The following is a 19,889-nucleotide window of genomic DNA, read 5'->3' on the forward strand; positions in this document are numbered from 1 at the left end:
CACACACACACACACACACACACACACACACACACACACACACACACACACACACACACACACACACACACGACCAATTACAATGCCCTGCTCATACAGCGGTGTGCAGGGTAAAGCCACCTTGACACTGCTGCGCAATTTGTCATGACAATGCGACCCGCTTTGTCCCGCTGGATGCCACGCATTGTGCCCTTGGATGCTGCGTTATATAAAATAATCGTTTCTTAGCGGATTAATCATTTGCTCTTAGAACTTGGCTGATGAAACCATCTCTCATTGCTCCCAGAATCACATAGCCTTTATCTGCAGCTGCAGCTTCTCTCGTGCGCGTCATGCTGTGGAGAACGCATTTGGAATCATGTCAAAGGCAGTTATTCATAATATTTATATTTTAATGGATTGGTAAAACAGTTGCATTTTAATTCCTTCTTTTGAGTTAGACAATGTAGATAAGGAGCGCCCACTCACGCATAGTTTACAACAGCTAACAACGACTTTACTCTCTGGCACGCCAGATTGCGTGCCAGAGAGTAAAGTACCTTAACGATAAACATAAGAGCATGTCCTGCTGAGGTATGTCATACAACATACAGAAAGTTCATTATTATTATTAAAAAAAACTTGGATTTCAATTTACAGTGAATGTGCGTTAATAACCAATTGCTTACCAACTGTTTACTTTTGTTGAAAACATGAAGAAAAAGAGAGATTTTAGTGTGAAACCACACACATACACAAATACACACCCTTCCCCCATGCTGGTTGTGTGAGAAAATGAAATATGTGATGAGGAGGAGGAGGAGGCGGTGCCCCCCCCCCCCCCCCCCACACACACACACACACACACACACGGCAAAAGGCAGAAACAGAGAGATGTAGCTGTTTAATTGTGAAAGGACCCGAAACACTCGCCAGCGTGAAGCAACCAAAAAACAAAATGTACAAGCAACCGGTGTTAATCTCCCAACTCTGTTAAGAAAGTCTGTCTGTGAGTGCCGTGGGGGTGTGGGACTTCTTTGTTTCTGCAATTGCATGCAGATTGGCCGAAAAATGAAAGCCAGCCCCATGCCTTCATTTGTGCAGCGGAATAAAGGGGTGCTTGAGAGAGCCTGCAGGGAGGCTTGAATCACATGACAAAGGCCCTGTGGGGATGGTCTGTCAGGCCTGTCAGCTCCCCACTCCAAATGAACATCTCGCAAAGGCAGGCAGGACCCACAGCAGCTCCACCCTGCCAGCCTGTGACAGGGAAACCTCCAGGCAACTTGACAGGAGGAGAATGTGGCAGCTAGCAAGGAGAAAAGCTCTGGCATGACTGAGAACGGTGACGATGGAAATTAATGGGGGGGTGGAAAGGGACAACAAAACCTGAGCAGTGGGGGCTGGTGGCGTGGGTCCTTTCAGAATATGTAATGATAATGTATGCCATTGGTGAGCCTTTGGCACAGTGTTAATTGTTGGGCAAACAGTGGAGAGACAGGGGGCGTGTGGGGATTGCATCATCACAGTGCCATCTTGTCAGAGAAACTAAGGTCTCAACTAGCAGGGAGTAGGTCTCTGGTCTTTTGCGACCATACAGTTAAAAACCTTTATATTTTAAAGATAATGTGTGTAGGATGTACTGCCATCTTCTGGTGAGACTGCAGATTGCATGATGGCATCACCGGTCATAATTTTGTTTCTCTTCACGTTTTTGATTCTTTGGTGATGGCGATTCATGCTCCTTTGTGTTCCTTTGTGATAAGCAATAGGTATGATCCTCCACTTCACACAAAGGAAGGATCTCAAACATGTTAGCCTTCACCGTTCTGGGTGACTAGCAACATGGTGGTGCAACATTACGGCCTCCATGAGGCTTATTTGTGGTTTGAAAGAAAGATCATGAAAACACATCAATTCATTGTTGCAAGTAACTATACACTAGTGAGCAGGTAGTTATGAATGCTATATTCCTTTTCTGGTAATAAACATCCTGAAATCCTACGCACTACCTTTAAGGTCAGTTTCAATATTTCAGACGGAAAAAAAAAAATGTAACATTGGAGAAAACAGATCTTAACCTTAGGGCTTGATTGGCATAAAGCAGAGATAGAAAATGAATGAATGAATAAATGAAAAATGGTCATGGATGTGAATCTGGTTAAACATATTGAAATTCTAAATCAAAAACTAGAGAACTGTTAGAAAGATCACGGAATAATACCACAAACAGTTGCTTTGCATGTATATCAGTAGTAGCAAATCTTTTGTGATGAAATATAACAAACTGGTCAACCTCTGTGTTAAAGAGCTCAACATGCAATTGACAAATATGATGTGTAAGAAAAAAAGAAGACGTCAGATGTAATATTTTCCTTCATGCTTAACTTTATATGATGTGCATGTAGTAATACAAATATATCAACTAAGGTCTTTGAGCACTACAGAACTGCCCTGGGTACAGGATGGCAACTGGCCAGGAAAAAAACAGTCCTTCCCCAATGCTCGTAAGTAACCATCTATCTACCACAGCCAGATGAAACATGGATGTCCTCTTGGCCTTCTCTAGCCGCTGCGATCCTCAACTCTGTTGCACCTATGTGCTGGATCAGAGAGACATGCCACATTGCCAAAATATTGCAACTGATGTACTTTCACAATTCAAGTGATACTTCTAACCATTCACTTAACAACACATCAACCCACTGGTACCTAAAGATCCTGAAAAGACCTATGACCAAAGATGCCATTGGTCACTGGCTGGTATCCAAGTCTCATAACCACTCAGTAAGACAGGAAGCACCAGGACTCTAAAGACTTGGCCCGTTGTTCCCCTACAAAGGTATCAACATCACAAAACGCCTCTGACCAGCTACCTCATGACTCCATAAGCTCTTTATAGGTGTCTCTCAATCTGAAATGCTGAGGACACAGAGACATGAATGTCACTGTTGGCATAAGTAAATGTCTATACAAGCTTGACATTTTCACCACATGCAGATCCACTTCTGATGGACGAGTCCAGAAAGTCATTGAAAACTTGGAGCTTAAACTTGATCCAGGACAATTGTAAACCCAGACACTCTGACTCCTAAAGTGTTACAATCAGGGCATCCATGGATTTCGCAAAGATCACAGCATTGTTTGCAAAGTCAAGGTCAGTTGTATCCATCCATCTATTTTGAAAACACGCTTATTCCAGTTAAGGGTCACAGAGGGGCTGAAGCCTATCTCAGTGGTCACTGGATGAGAAGATGGTTTGCCAGTCTCGGACCCGGCGCCACGAGGGGGCGTTTGGGGGCGACGCCCCTCACGTCATCAACCTCGCCCCCTCGGATATGAGAGTTATCAAAAATAAAAATAAAAAAGAAAGAAAAAGAAATACTGGAAAATATAGCGCCTCACAGTTTCACGGATTTTTTTTAGTCCAATTTTCCATGCTTTTTTTTTTTTTTTTTTTTTTTAACAGTGCATTGTGCTCTGCGTCCTCATCAAGCAGGCCGGTGTTCTGTCGAGATGACGGGACACCTGTTGCGGCACCGCGAAGGGAGAGCACGCGCATTGTGTTCTGCGTGTCTGTTTATAAGAATCTTCTCGCCCAGAAGAAAAAAGAGCGCCAACAACTACCCATAACTGTGTTCTTCACTCGGAAAAAGACACCTGCAGCGAGGTGTGAGTGGAAAAAGGCGCGACAGTGGCGCGGCACCAGGACAAAGAGGCGCGATCAGAGGAACTGTGAAATACTGGTCAGTCACTATTAATAATTTCTTATGTGTCCAACCTCGTAGGTTGATCGTTAAAATTAAATTCGTTAGTTCTAAAAGCCATCATAATTATTTATAGGAAAACAATCTATTTTTATTTCTCAAACAAATGTTTGGGCCTGAAAACAGGTTGGTCTTATTTTTCTACTAAGGTTTGAACTTTGAAAGTGTTTACACACAAGAGAAAAGTGAGAAAATGTTAATGCCTGTTTGAGAAAAGTGTATAGTGTGTAGTGAGGGGTTTTACAGCCTTAAAACGTCTATAATAATTGTAAAAAATAACGCTGACTACTTTACGGATTTCGCCTATTGCGGGCTATTTTTAGAATGTAACTTCCGCGATAAACGAGGGACCACTGTATATCTTCATGAAAGGTTTATGTGGGGTTAATCTACTGTCTCGTGTCATTTCTCAGATCAGTTGTTGGTTTGGTTTTGTGGTATGCAGGAGATCACTTGACCGAGGGTCTATACGTTCAAATAATAATTAAAAAATACTGTCATCACTCTTTACTCTTAGTCAGTCTCTTACAACGGTGTAGCCTAAATACACGAGCTTTCTAGGAGCGCACCCAATTCATTACGCACGCTCAGAGGCAGGTACCCTCCGGTGCGCACTTTTTTTGTGGGGGAGCGACCCCGCCCCCTGTGATAAACTCATCGCCCCCTTAATATTTTTTTTCTGGTGCCGGGCCTGGCCAGTCTATCGCAGCACAGACACATTGACAGACAAACACATTCACATTCTCAGTCAGTTTAGAGGCATCTACAGTATTTCACCCAACCTGTAGGTTTTTGGAAGTAGCAGAAAGCCGGAATCCACACAGACACAGAGAGAACATGCAAACTCCACACAGAAAGGACAAGGTCAGAAGTGAATCTGGGTCCTTCTGAAGATGAGGCAACAGTGCAGTTCCATTTATGGACACTTGAGTTCGCTGCTTGCTCAAAGTAAATTCAAGACAGAAGTAACAGCAAGAACATGGTGAGGCAGTGCCAAAGCGAACGTCAGTGTATTGACATCAAGACATGTTTGAATTAGTACATGCAGACTTTAACAAGCTGAAATTATAGGAATAATACCATATAGATCTTACATCTATATTGGCCTCTATACAATATAAAACCAGCAAACATTTTCAACAATAAAACCTGACTGTGACAACAAGAGATTTTAAAAGGAAAACCATTGTGCGTGTTAATGGTTGTGTGTTTTTCCAACCAGTAATTTTGTGGTAGAAAGAAAGAAAGAAAGAAAATGAAGAATAATACTTCAAAGTCAGAGAGATGTTACCATAACAGCTTGGGCTTTTTTCGTTAGTCCTCATAGTTTTATCATTAAGTCTATCTGGTTTGACTGAATAACTCCACTCCCCCACAGCTCAAGCATGTCCTCCGCCTTCTGCTTTGCACAGACACCACAAGAAACAACAAGCAAAAAAAAAAAAAAAAAAGCTGAGGGACTTACAGGTGCTTTTTGAAGACCCAGAAATATGGCAAAAGCAACTGGACTTAACTACACTCCGTAATAATAAGTTCTTGCAGCCTGTCATCAATGCGTCACCCTTAACTATGGCCAAAATTCTAAATGGCGAAGGAACTACATTCTTTCATAGCACACAATAAACCTGATTTGGATTCTTCTCATCTGTAATTCAGTTTCAATTTATTTCATTTATATAGCGCCAAATCACAACAAAGTTACCTCAAGGCACGTCACACAAGTAAGGTCTAACCTTACCAACCCCTAGAGCAAGCACACAGGTGGTAAGGAAAAACTCCCTCTGATGATAATGAGGAAGAAACCTCAAGCAGACCAGACTCAAAGGGGTGACCCTCTGTTTAGGCCATTCTAATAGTTACATGGTTTTTACAAAGTTTTACAAAGCGGAAGAAACAGAAAATAGAAAATCAAAGAAGATGAGAAGTCCACAAAGGCAGGGCTCGCCCATGCTGTCAGATCTGTAAAGATGTTCACATACAGACACAACAGTGTGATAAACAATGAATCACTCTTGTGAGGACCCCAGAAAATTACCATACCGGAGCGTTTGCGTGTGATGGCCAGGTTCCTGCCCTCCTTTAAGTTGATGCTGAGAAGGAATCTCTGGGACGTGGTGAGCCCCTGGATATCAAGCCCTGGGGTTGAACCCTGCTGAGGATAACCACTCGTATTTATGCCACGTTAATGTACTTTGGTCCACTTCAATAAAAGACAACAGAGAATACTCACACAGCTCTCTGAAGGGTCTTGCACATCATCAGCAAGGCTGCATCTTTCACTGGACACCTACACAGGAAAAAGGTGACACTTCTCACACCAAATTAAAATGCAAACACTTGCATATTACAGCTGGTGTCCAGACGTGTGCAGTTATAAATACACTCAACAAAAATATAAACGCAACACTTTTGGTTTTGCTCCCATTTTGTATGAGATGAACTCAAGATCTAAAACCTTTTCCACATACACAATATCACCATTTCCCTCAAATATTGTTCACAAACCAGTCTAAATCTGTGATAGTGAGCACTTCTCCTTTGCTGAGATAATCCATCCCACCTCACAGGTGTGCCATACCAAGATGCTGATTAGACACCATGATTAGTGCACAGGTGTGCCTTAGACTGTCCACAATAAAAGGCCACTCTGAAAGGTATACCAGTCAGTATCTGGTGTGACCACCATTTGCCTCATGCAGTGCAACACATCTCCTTCGCATAGAGTTGATCAGGTTGTCAATTGTGGCCTGTGGAATGTTGGTCCACTCCTCTTCAATGGCTGTGCGAAGTTGCTGGATATTGGCAGGAACTGGTACACGCTGTCGTATACGCCATTCCAGAGCATCCCAAACATGCTCAATGGGTGACATGTCCGGTGAGTATGCCGGCCATGCAAGAACTGGGACATTTTCATCTTCCAAGAATTGCGTACAGATCCTTGCAACATGGGGCCGTGCATTATCCTGTTGCAAAATGAGGTGATGTTCTTGGATGTATGGCACAACAATGGGCCTCAGGATCTCATCACGGTATCTCTGTGCATTCAAAATGCCATCAATAAAATGCACCTGTGTTCTTCGTCCATAACAGACGCCTGCCCATACCATAACCCCCACCGCCACCATGGGCCACTCGATCCACAACACTGACATCAGAAAACCGCTCACCCACACGACGCCACACACGCTGTCTGCCATCTGCCCTGGACAGTGTGAACCGGGATTCATCCGTGAAGAGAACACCTCTCCAACGTGCCAAATGCCAGCAAATGTGAGCATTTGCCCACTCAAGTCGGTTTACGACGACGAACTGGAGTCAGGTCGAGACCCCGATGAGGATGACGAGCATGCAGATGAGCTTCCCTGAGACGGTTTCTGACAGTTTGTGCAGAAATTCTTTGGTTATGCAAACCAATTGTTTCAGCAGCTGTCCGAGTGGCTGGGTCTCAGACGATCTTGGAGGTGAACATGCTGGATGTGGAGGTCCTGGGCTGGTGTGGTTACACGTGGTCTGCGGTTGTGAGGCTGGTTGGATGTACTGCCAAATTCTCTGAAACGCCTTTGGAGACGGCTTATGGTAGAGAAATGAACATTCAATACATGAGCAACAGCTCTGGTTGACATTCCTGCTGTCAGCATGCCAATTGCACGCTCCCTCAAATCTTGCGACATCTGTGGCATTGTGCTGTGTGATAAAACTGCACCTTTCAGAGTGACCTTTTATTGTGGGTAGTCTAAGGCACACCTGTGCACTAATCATGTTAGTGAGGTGTGCAGCTTTAATCAGGTAAAAGTCCTTATTTTAAGACAAAAGTGATGAGATGGACTTAACTGTTTTGCGTCTGAACTTTTCACAGGGTAGAAGAAGAAGCAGAAAAAGAAGCTGCCGCAGCTGAAGAAAAACATTCTTTGTTCTTAAGAAATAATCCTTTAAACCTGAAAGACCAAAATCAAGAGGGGGTATAACTTTTTATACTGTTTGGACAACACTTGTTTGGACTGTGTGAAACAACAAAAACAGGTCTTTTAAGAGTCCTGTGACTACTTTCAGCTGTGTCTTAGTTCAGGAGTTGCATCCTTCCAAGGCTGCGTTTTATGAAAATATGGCCTTCTGAACCATGGAGCTGTATATAAGAACTAGAGAGCGCAGTAGTGCTGAGCCGTGTGCTGGCAAGGAGGCGTGATTGCCATTTTAATTCCGGGCAAGTTAGTGATTTGTGTGCATAGAAGTTCAAGAAACAAATGAAATATGCCGGAAAGCTGCGCAAGTTGGCAAAGCCACAAACGGAGTAACAAGGGAGACAATATTTCCTTCCATAAGTAAGTGATTTTGGTTATTCTTGTCACTTTGTCTGTGATATCTCCCATTGTTGTTATGGGGCATTGTGTGTAGAATTTTGAGGGAATAAATGAATTTTATCCATTTTGGAATAAGGCTGTAACATAACAAAATGTGGAAAAAGTAAAGCGATGTGATTACTTAGTTGCACTATATATATATATATATATATATATATATACACACACATATATAGATAGATAGACAGATAGATACTTATTTTTTTTGTATTTATACTTATAAAGACTTATTTTCCCCACTGTGTGTGTGTGTGTGTATGTGTATATATATATATATATATATACACGATGGGCCAATAAAATGTTACCACTTTTTGATCGTACACAAGTTTTTGAAATGAGAACTTATTTGAAAATTTTATTTACAGACTTGTAACAGAAGCATCAAATTAACATTTGATACCAAAGGTTTCCCACTTTGTCTCTTGTTTTCTGCACAGTTCAATAATTGATGCAACACACACACTGAAGTTTGTGATGACATTGCCACACATCTCAAGAGGGATTCTCCGAATTTCTTTTTCATTTTCAGGAATTGATATTCCTGAAAATGAAAAAGAAATATTTGTTATTTTCGAAATTGTATGAATTAAAAAAGTGGGAACAGGGTTTGTATAAAATATAAGTAAGTATAACATTTAGTCATAGATAGTTCAACCTACAGTGTGGAAAATAAGTATTTGATACACTGTAGATTTTGCAAGTTTTCCCACCTACAAAGAATGCATAGGTCTGTAATTTTTATCGTAGGTACACTTCAACTGTGAGAGACAAAATCTAAAAAAAAATCCAGAAATCACATTGTATGATTTTTAAATAATTAATTTGCAATTTATTGCATGAAATACATATTTGATCATTTACCAACCAGCAAGAATTCTGTCTCTCACAGACCTGTTCATTTTTCCTTAAGAAGCCCTCCTATTCTTCACTCTTTACCTTTTATTAATTGCACCTGTTTGAACTTGTTACTTGTATAAAAGACACCTGTTCACACACTCAGTCAATCACAGTCCAACCTATCCACCATGGCCAAGACCAAAGAGCTGTCTAAGGACACCAGGGACAAAATTGTGGACCTACACAAGATTGGGATGGGCTACAGGACAACAGGCAAGCAGCTTGGTGAGATGGCAACAACTGTTGGCATAATTATTAGAAAATGGAAGAAACACAAGCTGACTGTCAATCTTCCTCAGTCTGGGGCTCCATGCAAGATCTCACTTCGTGGGGTAAGAATGATTCCAAGAAAGCCCAAACGTGGTTAATGGCCTGAAGAGAGCTGGGACCACAGTCACAAAGATTACATGAGTAACACATGACACCGTCATGGTTTAAAATCCTGCTGGGCAGCAAGGTCCCCCTGCTCAAGCCAGCACATGTCCAGGCCTGTGTGAAGTTCACCAATGACCATCTTGATGAGCCAGAGGAGGTATAGGAGAAGGTCTTGTGGTCAGATGAGACCAAAATAGAGCTTTTTGGTATCAACTCCACTCGCCATAAAGTATGGGGGTGGAAACATCTGCAAAGGGGGCAGGACGACTGCACCATATTGAAAGGAGGATGGATGGGGTCATGTATCATGAGATTTTGACAAACAACCTCCTTCCCTCAGTAAGAACATAGAAGATGGGTCATGGCTGGATCTTCCAGCCAGACAATGACCCCAAACACACAGCCAGGGCAACTAAGGAGGGGCTTCGTAAGAAGCATTTCAAGGTCCTGGAGTAGCCTGGCCAGTCTCCAGACCAGAACCCAAAAGAAAACCTGAAAGATCTGGAGAAGATCTGTATGGAGGAGTGGACCAAAATCCCTGCTGCAGTATGTGTAACACTTGAACTACAGGAAACGTCTGACCTCTGTATTTGCAAACAAAGGTTTTTGTACCAAATATTAAGTTTTGTTTTCTGTTGTACCAAATACTTATGCAATAAAATGCAAATTAATTATTTAAAAATCATAGAACTTGATTTTCTGGATCATTTTTTTTAATTCTGTCTCTCACAGTTGAAGTGTACCTACGATAAAAATGGTGGGAAAACCTGCAAAATTGGCAGTGTATCAAATACTTATTTTCCCCACTGTATATAACAGTTATAACTGATTTGTAAAAATACCTAAAAATCACAAATTAGTATCACAACCTCTTGGATGGATGGTATCTTATTAAATTGTGTTGTTTGACCAACAGTGCAACATTTAGAAATATTCAATTTACAAATGTTTAACAGAGACAAGTAGCAAATTCAGAAACTGATGAAAATGGAATGAGAGAATATTTGACATTTTTCTTGATATAGGAAATCTGCTATATTCAGTTATTCAACCAATAATTTCAGCACTAATAACTTTACTCAAACGTTCTATGCATCTCAACACCTGTTGACATGTTTCTAATTGTGTTAGAATGAGATTAAGTTTTTTTTTTTTTCCTATTTGTATATAGGGTGTCATTTAATAGCAGTTTGTTCACAGCCTTAAGTTTCACCCGCAGGATTTATCTTCATGAAATGAAAACAACTGTCATATCTGCATGAAAACCTAAAAGAAGTTGAATTTTTTGCCCATACATATACATTATTATCTGTAATTAGACTCAGAGTGACCTCTATTTCTTCACTGACCTCCTCTGACTCGACATCGTCAGGCAGAGTCTCATCCATGATCTGTCTTGAGAAGCGCTCACACTCCATGTCCTCCAACTCTGCAGTCCAGGCCATGATTTGCTCCTCGATAGGTGTACCAGAGGGCGACTCATCTCCACTTTCAACTGAAGGCTGCGTCGTGTCTAATGGTAGAGACCACCTATCTGTAGGACACTTTTCTCTTATTATTGCCTGAGTTCGTTTTTGAACAACCAGTTTTTTCTCCTCAAATGTGTTTTTTTCTGTGGAAGTGTTCACTTGATCTCCAAATGAGCTTGCTCTGGCCAGTGCTGCAGAAATAGGACTTAGAGATGATGAAGTTTCTTCAGGTGTCTCAAATGTCTCAGCTGCATCAGGTTTTGGTGTTTGTATGTTGGTAAAAATAGATCTTGGTGCAGGAATAGGGTCAAAAGTAAATCTAACAGGATCCTCTTTCATAACGTAGGCTCTTTCATGTGCTTGTGCATACAATTGTTCTCCATTTAGGGCCATCTGGCTCTCTGAGTCAGAATCTAAGACACCATCAGGTTCATCACTGACAGATGGTTGCCTGTCAGGTAAATTTCTTCTGTTCTTAGATGCAGGACTGGAACTTGTGAGATCTTTGCGCTTTGTGTCAGAGACTGAGTCCATTGGTTTATCTGTGAAAGACTGAGTGGCAGAGTCACTTGAAATGGAATCTGTTTCACTCTGTCCAAAAGAGGTGCCAAAGAAGATAGCTTCAGAACCCGTGGTCTTCAGTGCGCTGTCTGAATACATTTCCCCTCCTGGCAGCAGAGTCAGGTCTGGTACAGATAAACTACGTCGGTAGGCCAGCCTCTCTCTCTGCTTGCTGGGTGTTTTCTTATTTGGTATCTTCAGGTTGTTTAACCTAGCCTTCAGATTGAAGTTCCGAAAGAGGCGTTTCTTTTTTTTATCCATCTTCAGTAATAAAACCACCTTTCACATAAAAACAACAATCAAACCAAATTCCTCTTTTGCCTGTGTACAAGCATAACAGAAAGGAAAAAGTTTATCATTATTGGTCTTTTCCAAAGAAATACTGAACTGCAACAGCCAAATCTGAAATTCAGTAGATATATTGAACAAAAGACTAGCTTTGGTCATTTACTTCTCCACACTGTAAATATGCTATAACACTAGTACTCAAATGTTTTGTAGAGTCACATGGCCATATCTTCCAACAACACACACAAGTGTAAATGGGAGTTGTACAACTACAACAACAACTTACTACTGGTACAACGACTAGAAAACATTTGTACTGGACACCAGGATTTTTGCTGATCTATGGCACACAAATTACATTACCTATTGTAAACCTGCTCGAAAGTTCAGTGCAGAAGTGTTCTAATATTTTTAGGGTACAACATTCAGATGAGCCTAAGACAAGTGGGTTGACAATGCATGTACAATCTGCTTGTATGCACAACAAAACTGAACTGAAAACAGCCATTAAACTATAGATCTGTGAGCAAGCTCTGACAGCTGTTTGTTTGTATCATATATTAGTGGTAGTAAACTATTTTTTGTGATGAAGTACGTGAATTAGCAACTGGTCAACTGCAGGTGTAATTTTCAGAGAGTCTAAAAATAAATAAATAAATGAATAAATAACAAAAGGACAATTATCACCTTTTGAAGATGTCAGACTGGAATTCTTTTTCTTCATATGTGCACCACTGGGTGAGATTTCATTGATATCCACCAACTGTATGAGGGTGATTCTTTAACTACAGGCACTATTGGCCTTGTAAATGTAATTTCCACCACAATATAAAGCGCCTTGGGGCAACTGTTTGTTGTGATTTGGCACTATATACATGTGCTCTGATGTCACTGTTTATCTCCATAGAAACTACCCAAACAATCTTTCATACAAACTGTTTAAAGGGACATTAGTGTTGTGGTGGAAATACGGCAATAGTGTGGGACAACTACATTTTGTTTAAAAAAAATCACAACAGTTGTATGACATTGAATACCCCAATTATGTTTTGATTATTTTACTGATATTTTACTCAGAGGTATTTTAAAACATTAGAAAAAATGTTTCTTTACCATTCATTTTTATCATTGAAGATCAAAAGTCTGGGTGTGGGACAAGCACAATACAGCAATATTTGCATATAATGATGCTGAAAAAGGTGAAAAAGTCATCATAGACTACTAGAACAAATTTCTTAAAACACTTTCATTATAAAGATAACTATAAAAGTGTGAAATTTCCCCTTTTTTCTGTTTTTCATACAATATGATCAAAGGACATAATAAGTGCCCGTAGTCTAAGAATCACCCATTAAAAGGTTGGTTATCAGGTCAGTTCGTATCACCTACCAACTCGTAGCACAGGCTTGGTGAAGTCTTAGCACTTTCTAAATCAGCAAGGGGACAATACAGCCACTCGGTTTTATTTGTCTGATTGTTGTTGAGTTGTCTGTTGTAATTTATTTTAAAGGAAGTTAGGGTAATAGCAGGTTAACGCTTGTTTAGCATTGTGTTATCCTGTGCGGCAAACAGCTGCTGATTGAGTAATAAGCAGTAAATTCCAGAAATTGCAAACACTTTTATGACACAGCACAACATATTCCACGTCAGCGTAAACAAGGAGTGCCCACGGTGGGGGTGAGACGTGCACTAAAGGATTATTAACAGACTGTGAGGTCTGTACAGGGAAAATATCAGACCAGTGTGTTAGTACAGAGCGGGCAAAGCAAAGTCCGTGCGAAAAACACAGAGGTCTGATATCCCTGCACAGACCAAGCAAGTGAGGTTAATAATTTGTTTATTATATGGCTATTACATATATAAACACGCAAACTTACAGTAGCCTGAATATGAAAGCTGCTGAAGGCTCGTAGTCCGACTTGTTCGCGTCACCTCCATGAACTTGCTAACAAATGGCCCTGTGGTTAGCTGCTAAGCTTTCAATCTGTGCACTGAAAAAAGTGAATGTTTGAACTAACTTAAAAAAAAAGTGTTACAATTTGTAAAAACCTGAATGAATTCAGTTGTTTTGAACTTAAGTTTGAAAGTTTTTAGAAAGTTTTTATAAATTGTAACACTTTTTTAAGTTGGTTCAAACATTCTCTTTTTTCAGTGTATTTTTTCAGATGCTGGTTAGATATGCAGGGGTGGTGGCCAAGTGGTTAATGTGCTTGGTTTCAGTTCAGAAGGTTCCGGGTTCAAATCCCACTCCTGCCACATTTCTCCATATAATGTGGAGTTGCGTCAGAAAGGGCATCCAGCGTAAAAAACACCTGTGCCAATTCAACATGCAGATCCACCTTGGATTTGCTGTGGCGACCCCGAGTGCAAACAAGGGAGCAGCCGAAGGGACTTAGTTACTTACGTTCATGTCCAACTTGCTTTTTCTAATTGCGTTTTTAGCTTCTGGTTTGTAAAGAAAATACGTGTTTCGGACTGACTGTCATGGAAACTGGTCCGATAGGGGAAAATATCCAACCGATAATCAGCCAATCAGAGTGCGCGTAGCTTCGCAGCCATATAATAAAGCAGTTTATTCACTTTTATTTCCATTTACAAGAGCTGCCAGCTAACTCTTAGCATCGCATGCTATGAGTTGACCAAGCGGGTACTACAAGTTCAGTATAAACCAAAAGGACTTGTGTTTACGAGACAGAGGAGAAGCCAAATTATTCTGATATACCTCCCATTTTTTTTTTTTTTTTTTTTTTGCAGGGCGGGGTTGGGGGAGCAGAAAAACAAAAACAAAAAGCTACGGTCTTGCTGCTTGAGTTTCACCTCAGTGCATTTTGTTGGCTTCTCTGGTACATTTGCACACTTGAGGCGACTTTGTGAATAGAAGTGTTGGTGAACTCTGACTCATAAAGGACACAACAGGTGACCCTCTTCTTGGTGTACATCATGTAATACCCAACACATGACCATGCCTAATTAATGGAATAAGTTCAACTCCTTGGTGCCTGTCACCCTATGTTGCACTGACAACGCAAAAATGTGTTTGACATGCGACACTGTGCACCAAAGATCATCAAGATACGACCCACAATTTAATATTCTACAGGTCTAATATGTGGTATTGTGAAAATACATGGATACGTATGCACAAAATATGGTAAGTATCATGGCACACTAAGTGTTTCATGAAATTTGTTACTGTACACATCACCAAACACTTCAAAAGTGTGGAACAGGTTTAGTTCATCAAACTCTACATGTAAAAAAAAATTCTGTCTCTTTAATGAGAAAATACATATATCTACCAATTACAGTCATTACACCCCTATATCAGTCCGAAAACACACACAGTATGCATCCAGACATCAAAATATAGCAAACGTTTCATTTCTTTTTTTTTTATAGTAGCTAAATCAGTCATATACCTATGTCACAATCGAAATTGAAAAACAGTCAAAAGTCCATTTGTCACACTACTGCTGCCCTTCTTTGGGAAAACATGCTGCCACTAAATTGATGATGTACACTTGAATAAATACAGTAATTTAACAGATTTTACACTATAATACACATTACAGAGGATGTTTTTTGTCTTTAATTTCTAAGTCAGGATGCCTTGCCTCATTACTTTTAAAACACGCAACATTATGTCATTAAAAATTGTCATTAGGTTTAACGCCAAACATTTTTGCCATACTACTTCACTTTCTACATTATTAAAGACTAATTAAAAAAAAAAAAAAAAAGCAAGCTTCTGTACCTGTGGAGCAGATTCCTTCTGACAAAGTGCAGTTTGTTCTAAAAGGAGTGGTAAATTTCCTGTGTTTCAAGTAGCAAAAATATCCTGACCTGCTTAATGACAACTCTGAAGCCAAGCTGTGATTGGTAGAAATGCTGAGTCTAAAACATGTGAAACTGGTCACACCAGTCCCACAGGATGCATTTCAACGTCAGTGAAAATGCTGAAGAAATGAGTACACTGCAGCACTCTGTCAAAATTGTGAATACTAGCTGCACCATAGTGCTATGTACAACCACTGACTGTATTCGTTAGTCCAGATTATGGGATTGACTGTCAGACTGGGAAAAGAATTTGAATTTAAATCGCGCCTGGTGTGAGAATAACTCAACTCCATACGCAATACTTACACCTTACAACTGGTTTGTGCTATAAAACCAGTAAGACTCTAGGCTACGCATAAACTTTCCTGTACCAGGTTTACGCTGGTTTTTACTGCAGAGTTACACTGGAGCTCATTTTGGAACTCTATTACTTGTATGTACGAGGGCAGGCTGAAATGTTCTAAGGCTCCCCATGAAGGAGTAATGCATTAACTGCATTATAGTGAGCCTTAGAACTTTTCAGCCTACCCTTGTACAGTATTTTACTCTTCACACCCCAGCGCCACCACAAAGTCCCAAGGATGTAGATTTTCAACAAGTGTAGCTACACTGAAAAAAAATGGAAATTGTAGCAATAGGACACCGCAGTCTCGTTTGAACCCTGCATGATATTGCGGGATTTGACCACTTACCGCGACATCCGTTCTGTTGTGCAATATATACACAGCATAAGTTCACACAGAAAAATGGTGTACTGTTTTGTTTTCAGCTGCAATCACTGAAGCAGTAACGAAAAGTTTTTTGGGTTTTTTTTCAGTTCCCAGTGGAGAAGGGAAGGTAAAGTGAGTGGAAGACGTTTCAGTAAGTGTTAGCCTACACAGCTAAACAAACTACAACACATGTCCACTTTCCCACCATGTCGTCACTTTTTCTTTGCATTTTCACTTTGTTTGCATGTAATTTGTCCAAAAAGTCATTGAAAATGCTGTGTTTTTTTCCCTTGGAAGTAGAGAAATTACGTCATATGCGTCATATTTTACCCCTTTAGTGCCCGCTCTCAAACTAGACTGCGGTGCCCAATTGACAAGCACCATCAGCATTTATATATCGATGTAATGATGCTGTGATGAGACATGTGTTTACATTAAGTTGAAGTCTGTTTTGTCTGCTTGTCAGACTGTGACTATTTAAATGTTGTGAGTACATGTAGACCTCAGTGTTTCTAATCTTCCATAATCTAATTCGACAACACAACTTTTCTTATCTGTCCAAAACAGTACCAAAATACTGCAGATGGATTCTGCAACACGCCAAGGCATATGAAACGCTGCCTATGTGTTCATCTTATTTCATCCCTGATATTCGGCTCAGATCTGGCACTCTGCGGCTGCCTTGTCAGACCAAAATCCATTTCGTTCACACAGCCTGTTATTTGTTGACAGTGGAACATGAACACTATATGACAACAGATGTGTCTGAGTCTGGACCAAGCCTTATCCAATATTTGCTGGTGTCTTAAGGAGATCAGGCCCAAATGAAAGAACCCCAACTTGGCTCTGAGCTGAAAGGCAGGGTTGAGGATTCAAACAGGGCAAGCCCCCTACGGCAGGTGGCCTGTCACCCTCCTTCTTGCACAACTCAAACAGTCAAAGTCCCTGCCTAGTTAGTACACATCCATAGTGGACCTGTTGCATCCTACAGTACAGCTGGTCCTCTGGATGGGAAGCCAAGAACGTGCATTTTGGGGAGGATATGAGCTGAGTGATGCACGTACAAGCCTTCAAACAAAACACAAGAACTAAAATCTGGTTTGTCGAACATGGATTTATGCCATCATTCATTTTTGCATAAATGTAGCAGTATCGCAAGAATTCAGTTTAATTCATTCATTTTCTATACCTCCTTACACCAATCAAGAGTCACAGGACAGGATGCCAGTCTATCACAGGCCTGCAGATAGACAAACACCTTCACACCCGCAAGCACACTTACTGTATGGTCAATTTCATCCATCCATCCATCCATTTGCTTTATCCGTGGGGTCGGGTCTCGGGGGGCAGCAGCTCAAGCAAAGCACGCCCAGGACCTCCCGATCACACACACCTCCTCCGGGGGAACACCAAGATGTTCCCAAGCCAGCCGAGGACGTAATCGCTCCAGCGTGTCCTGGGTCTTCCCCGGGGCCTCATCCCGATGGGACGTGCCCGGAACACCTCTCCAGCGAGGCGTCCAGGGGGCATCCGGAAAAGATGCCCGAGCCACCTCAACTGGCTCCTTTCAACGTGGAGGAGCAGTGGCTCAACTCCGAGCTCCTCCCGAGTGACCGAGCTCCTCACTCTATCTCTAAGGGAGCACCCAGCCACCCTGCGGAGGAAACTCATCTCGGCCGCTCATCTCATCTCATCATCTCATGGTCAATTTCAATTCAATTCAGTTCAGTTTAATTTATTCATACAACTCCAAATCACAACATGTCACCTCAAGGCACTTACACACAAGTAAAGTGCCACCTTACCTACCCCATGATTTTAATGTAATTTAACCTTTTTTTAACAAGGTTAGTCCCATTGAGATCAAGATTTCTTTTGCAAGGGAGACCTGGACAATTAAATTTTACAATCCACCTGACCTGCATGTCTTTAGACGTAGGAGGAAACTGGAGCACCCAGAGGAAACCCACGCAAACACGGGGAGAACACGCAAACTCCACACAGAAAGGCCACAGGTGGGAATCGAATGTTGGGAAAGTGTAGGAACACGGACCCACAACAGGGGGCGCAAATGAACGGACAATGGAGGAAGTCAAATAACAATGCTTTACTGTTGTGAAACACGCACAACAAACACAACCGATTACAATGACAAAGAATAAGCCGAATTCCAACGGTGTCGTGTGGGCAGGCTCGAAGATAGGAGACGTCTGTCCAAGCGAACCGGAACCACCCGATTTCCTCCGCCACCCGAACCCGGGAATACTGGAGCCACCAAGTCCCGAACTCACAGGTGGCCCACGCCTCCGCTTGTCGGATCCGGTACTGCTGGCGAGGAACAGAAACAGTCAGATGTGGGTGCGTCTGCACCCAGCAACACGTAGGGTGGAAACACCACCTCCACCTCTCGTCAGAAATTACTGTAGTGTAGGAATGTGAGTACTTATCCAAAAAAAGTCCAATACAGTCTCCAGCTGTCCTACACACAAGCAACAAAGTATTATTGTCAAGACGATTACACAATTGGCTGAGTAGTTACCTCCTTGGTTAGAGGCGATATCTCGGCAGAGAAGTGGAGATGACGTCTTGCAGATATTACCGCGGCGGATTAGAAGATTGGTAACAGCTGTCGTAGGTGACCAGCTGTCACCCCGGCTGCTCCTGTGAGATGGCAGCGCCCTCTGGTGCCTGGAGCCCGCACTCCAGGCAAGGTGCCCTCTGGTGGTGGTGGACCAGCAGTACCTCCTCTTCAGCGGCCCACACAACAGGACCCCCCCCCATCAACGGGCCGCCTCCTGGCGCCCGACCAGGCTTGTCCGGGTGGCGGCGGTAGAAATCGGCCAGGAGGGCCGGGTCCAGGATGAAGCTCCTCTTCACCCAGGAGCGTTCTTCAGGGCCGTACCCCTCCCAGTCCACCAAATACTGGAAGCCCCGGCCCATCCTTCGGACATCTAAGAGCCAGCGCACAGTCCAAGCCGGCTCGCCATCGATGATCCGGGCAGGAGGTGGTGCGGACCCGGAGTACAGAGGGGTGAGGTGTGATGGGGCTTAATCCGGGACACGTGGAAAACGGGATGGATCCGCAGTGAGGCTGGAAGCTGAAGCCTCACCGCGGCTGGACTGATGACCTTGAGGATTTTAAACGGACCGATATACCGTTCCTGCAATTTAGGGGAGTCCACTTGGAGGGGAATGTCCTTAGTAGACAACCACACTTCCTGCCCTGGCCGATACGTAGGGGCCGGGGTCCGCCGACGGTCTGCATGGGCCTTCGTCCTCATCCGGGCCTGCAGCAAGGCAGAACGGGCGGCACGCCACACCCGACGGCACTTCCGTAGGTGGGCCTGGACCAAGGGCACACCGACCTCTCCCTCAACCACCGGAAACAAAGGAGGCTGGTACCCCAGACACACCTCGAAAGGGGAGAGGCTGGTGGCTGACGACACCTGGCTGTTATGGGCATACTCGATCCAGGCCAGATGGGTACTCCAGGCCGCCGGGTGCGCGGCTGTCACGCAACGCAGGGCCTGCTCCACTTCCTGATTGGCCCATTCCGCCTGCCCGTTGGTCTGGGGATGGTACCTGGATGAGAGACTTACCGTGGCCCCCAGTTCCCGGCAGAAGCTCCTCCAGACTTACGAGGAGAAC

At 42.6% G+C, this 19,889-nt stretch overlaps 1 protein-coding gene across 4 annotated transcripts in view; it reads right to left on the reverse strand.

The window, feature by feature from the left end:
- The window catches only part of mctp2a (multiple C2 domains, transmembrane 2a), a 79,347-nt gene extending 63,814 nt beyond the window's left edge, over positions 1-15,533 (reverse strand). For 2 of the 4 annotated variants that reach the window (XM_034176554.1, XM_034176557.1), the window contains exons 1-4: positions 15,449-15,509; positions 10,726-11,727; positions 5,974-6,030; positions 5,784-5,895 (exon numbers count right to left, since the gene is read on the reverse strand). In XM_034176554.1, the coding sequence (XP_034032445.1) occupies positions 5,784-5,895; positions 5,974-6,030; positions 10,726-11,667 (1,111 nt within the window). In that variant the 5' untranslated portion in view covers positions 11,668-11,727; positions 15,449-15,509. Of the gene's footprint in view, positions 1-5,783; positions 5,896-5,973; positions 6,031-10,725; positions 11,728-15,448 lie in introns of all 4 variants that reach the window. The other 2 variants (XM_034176555.1, XM_034176556.1) reach the window with 2 other exon arrangements.
- Positions 15,534-19,889: the final 4,356 nt, after the last annotated feature.

This window comes from Thalassophryne amazonica, chromosome 8 (genome assembly GCF_902500255.1).
Source record: "Thalassophryne amazonica chromosome 8, fThaAma1.1, whole genome shotgun sequence".
NCBI classification, from domain to species: domain Eukaryota; kingdom Metazoa; phylum Chordata; class Actinopteri; order Batrachoidiformes; family Batrachoididae; genus Thalassophryne; species Thalassophryne amazonica.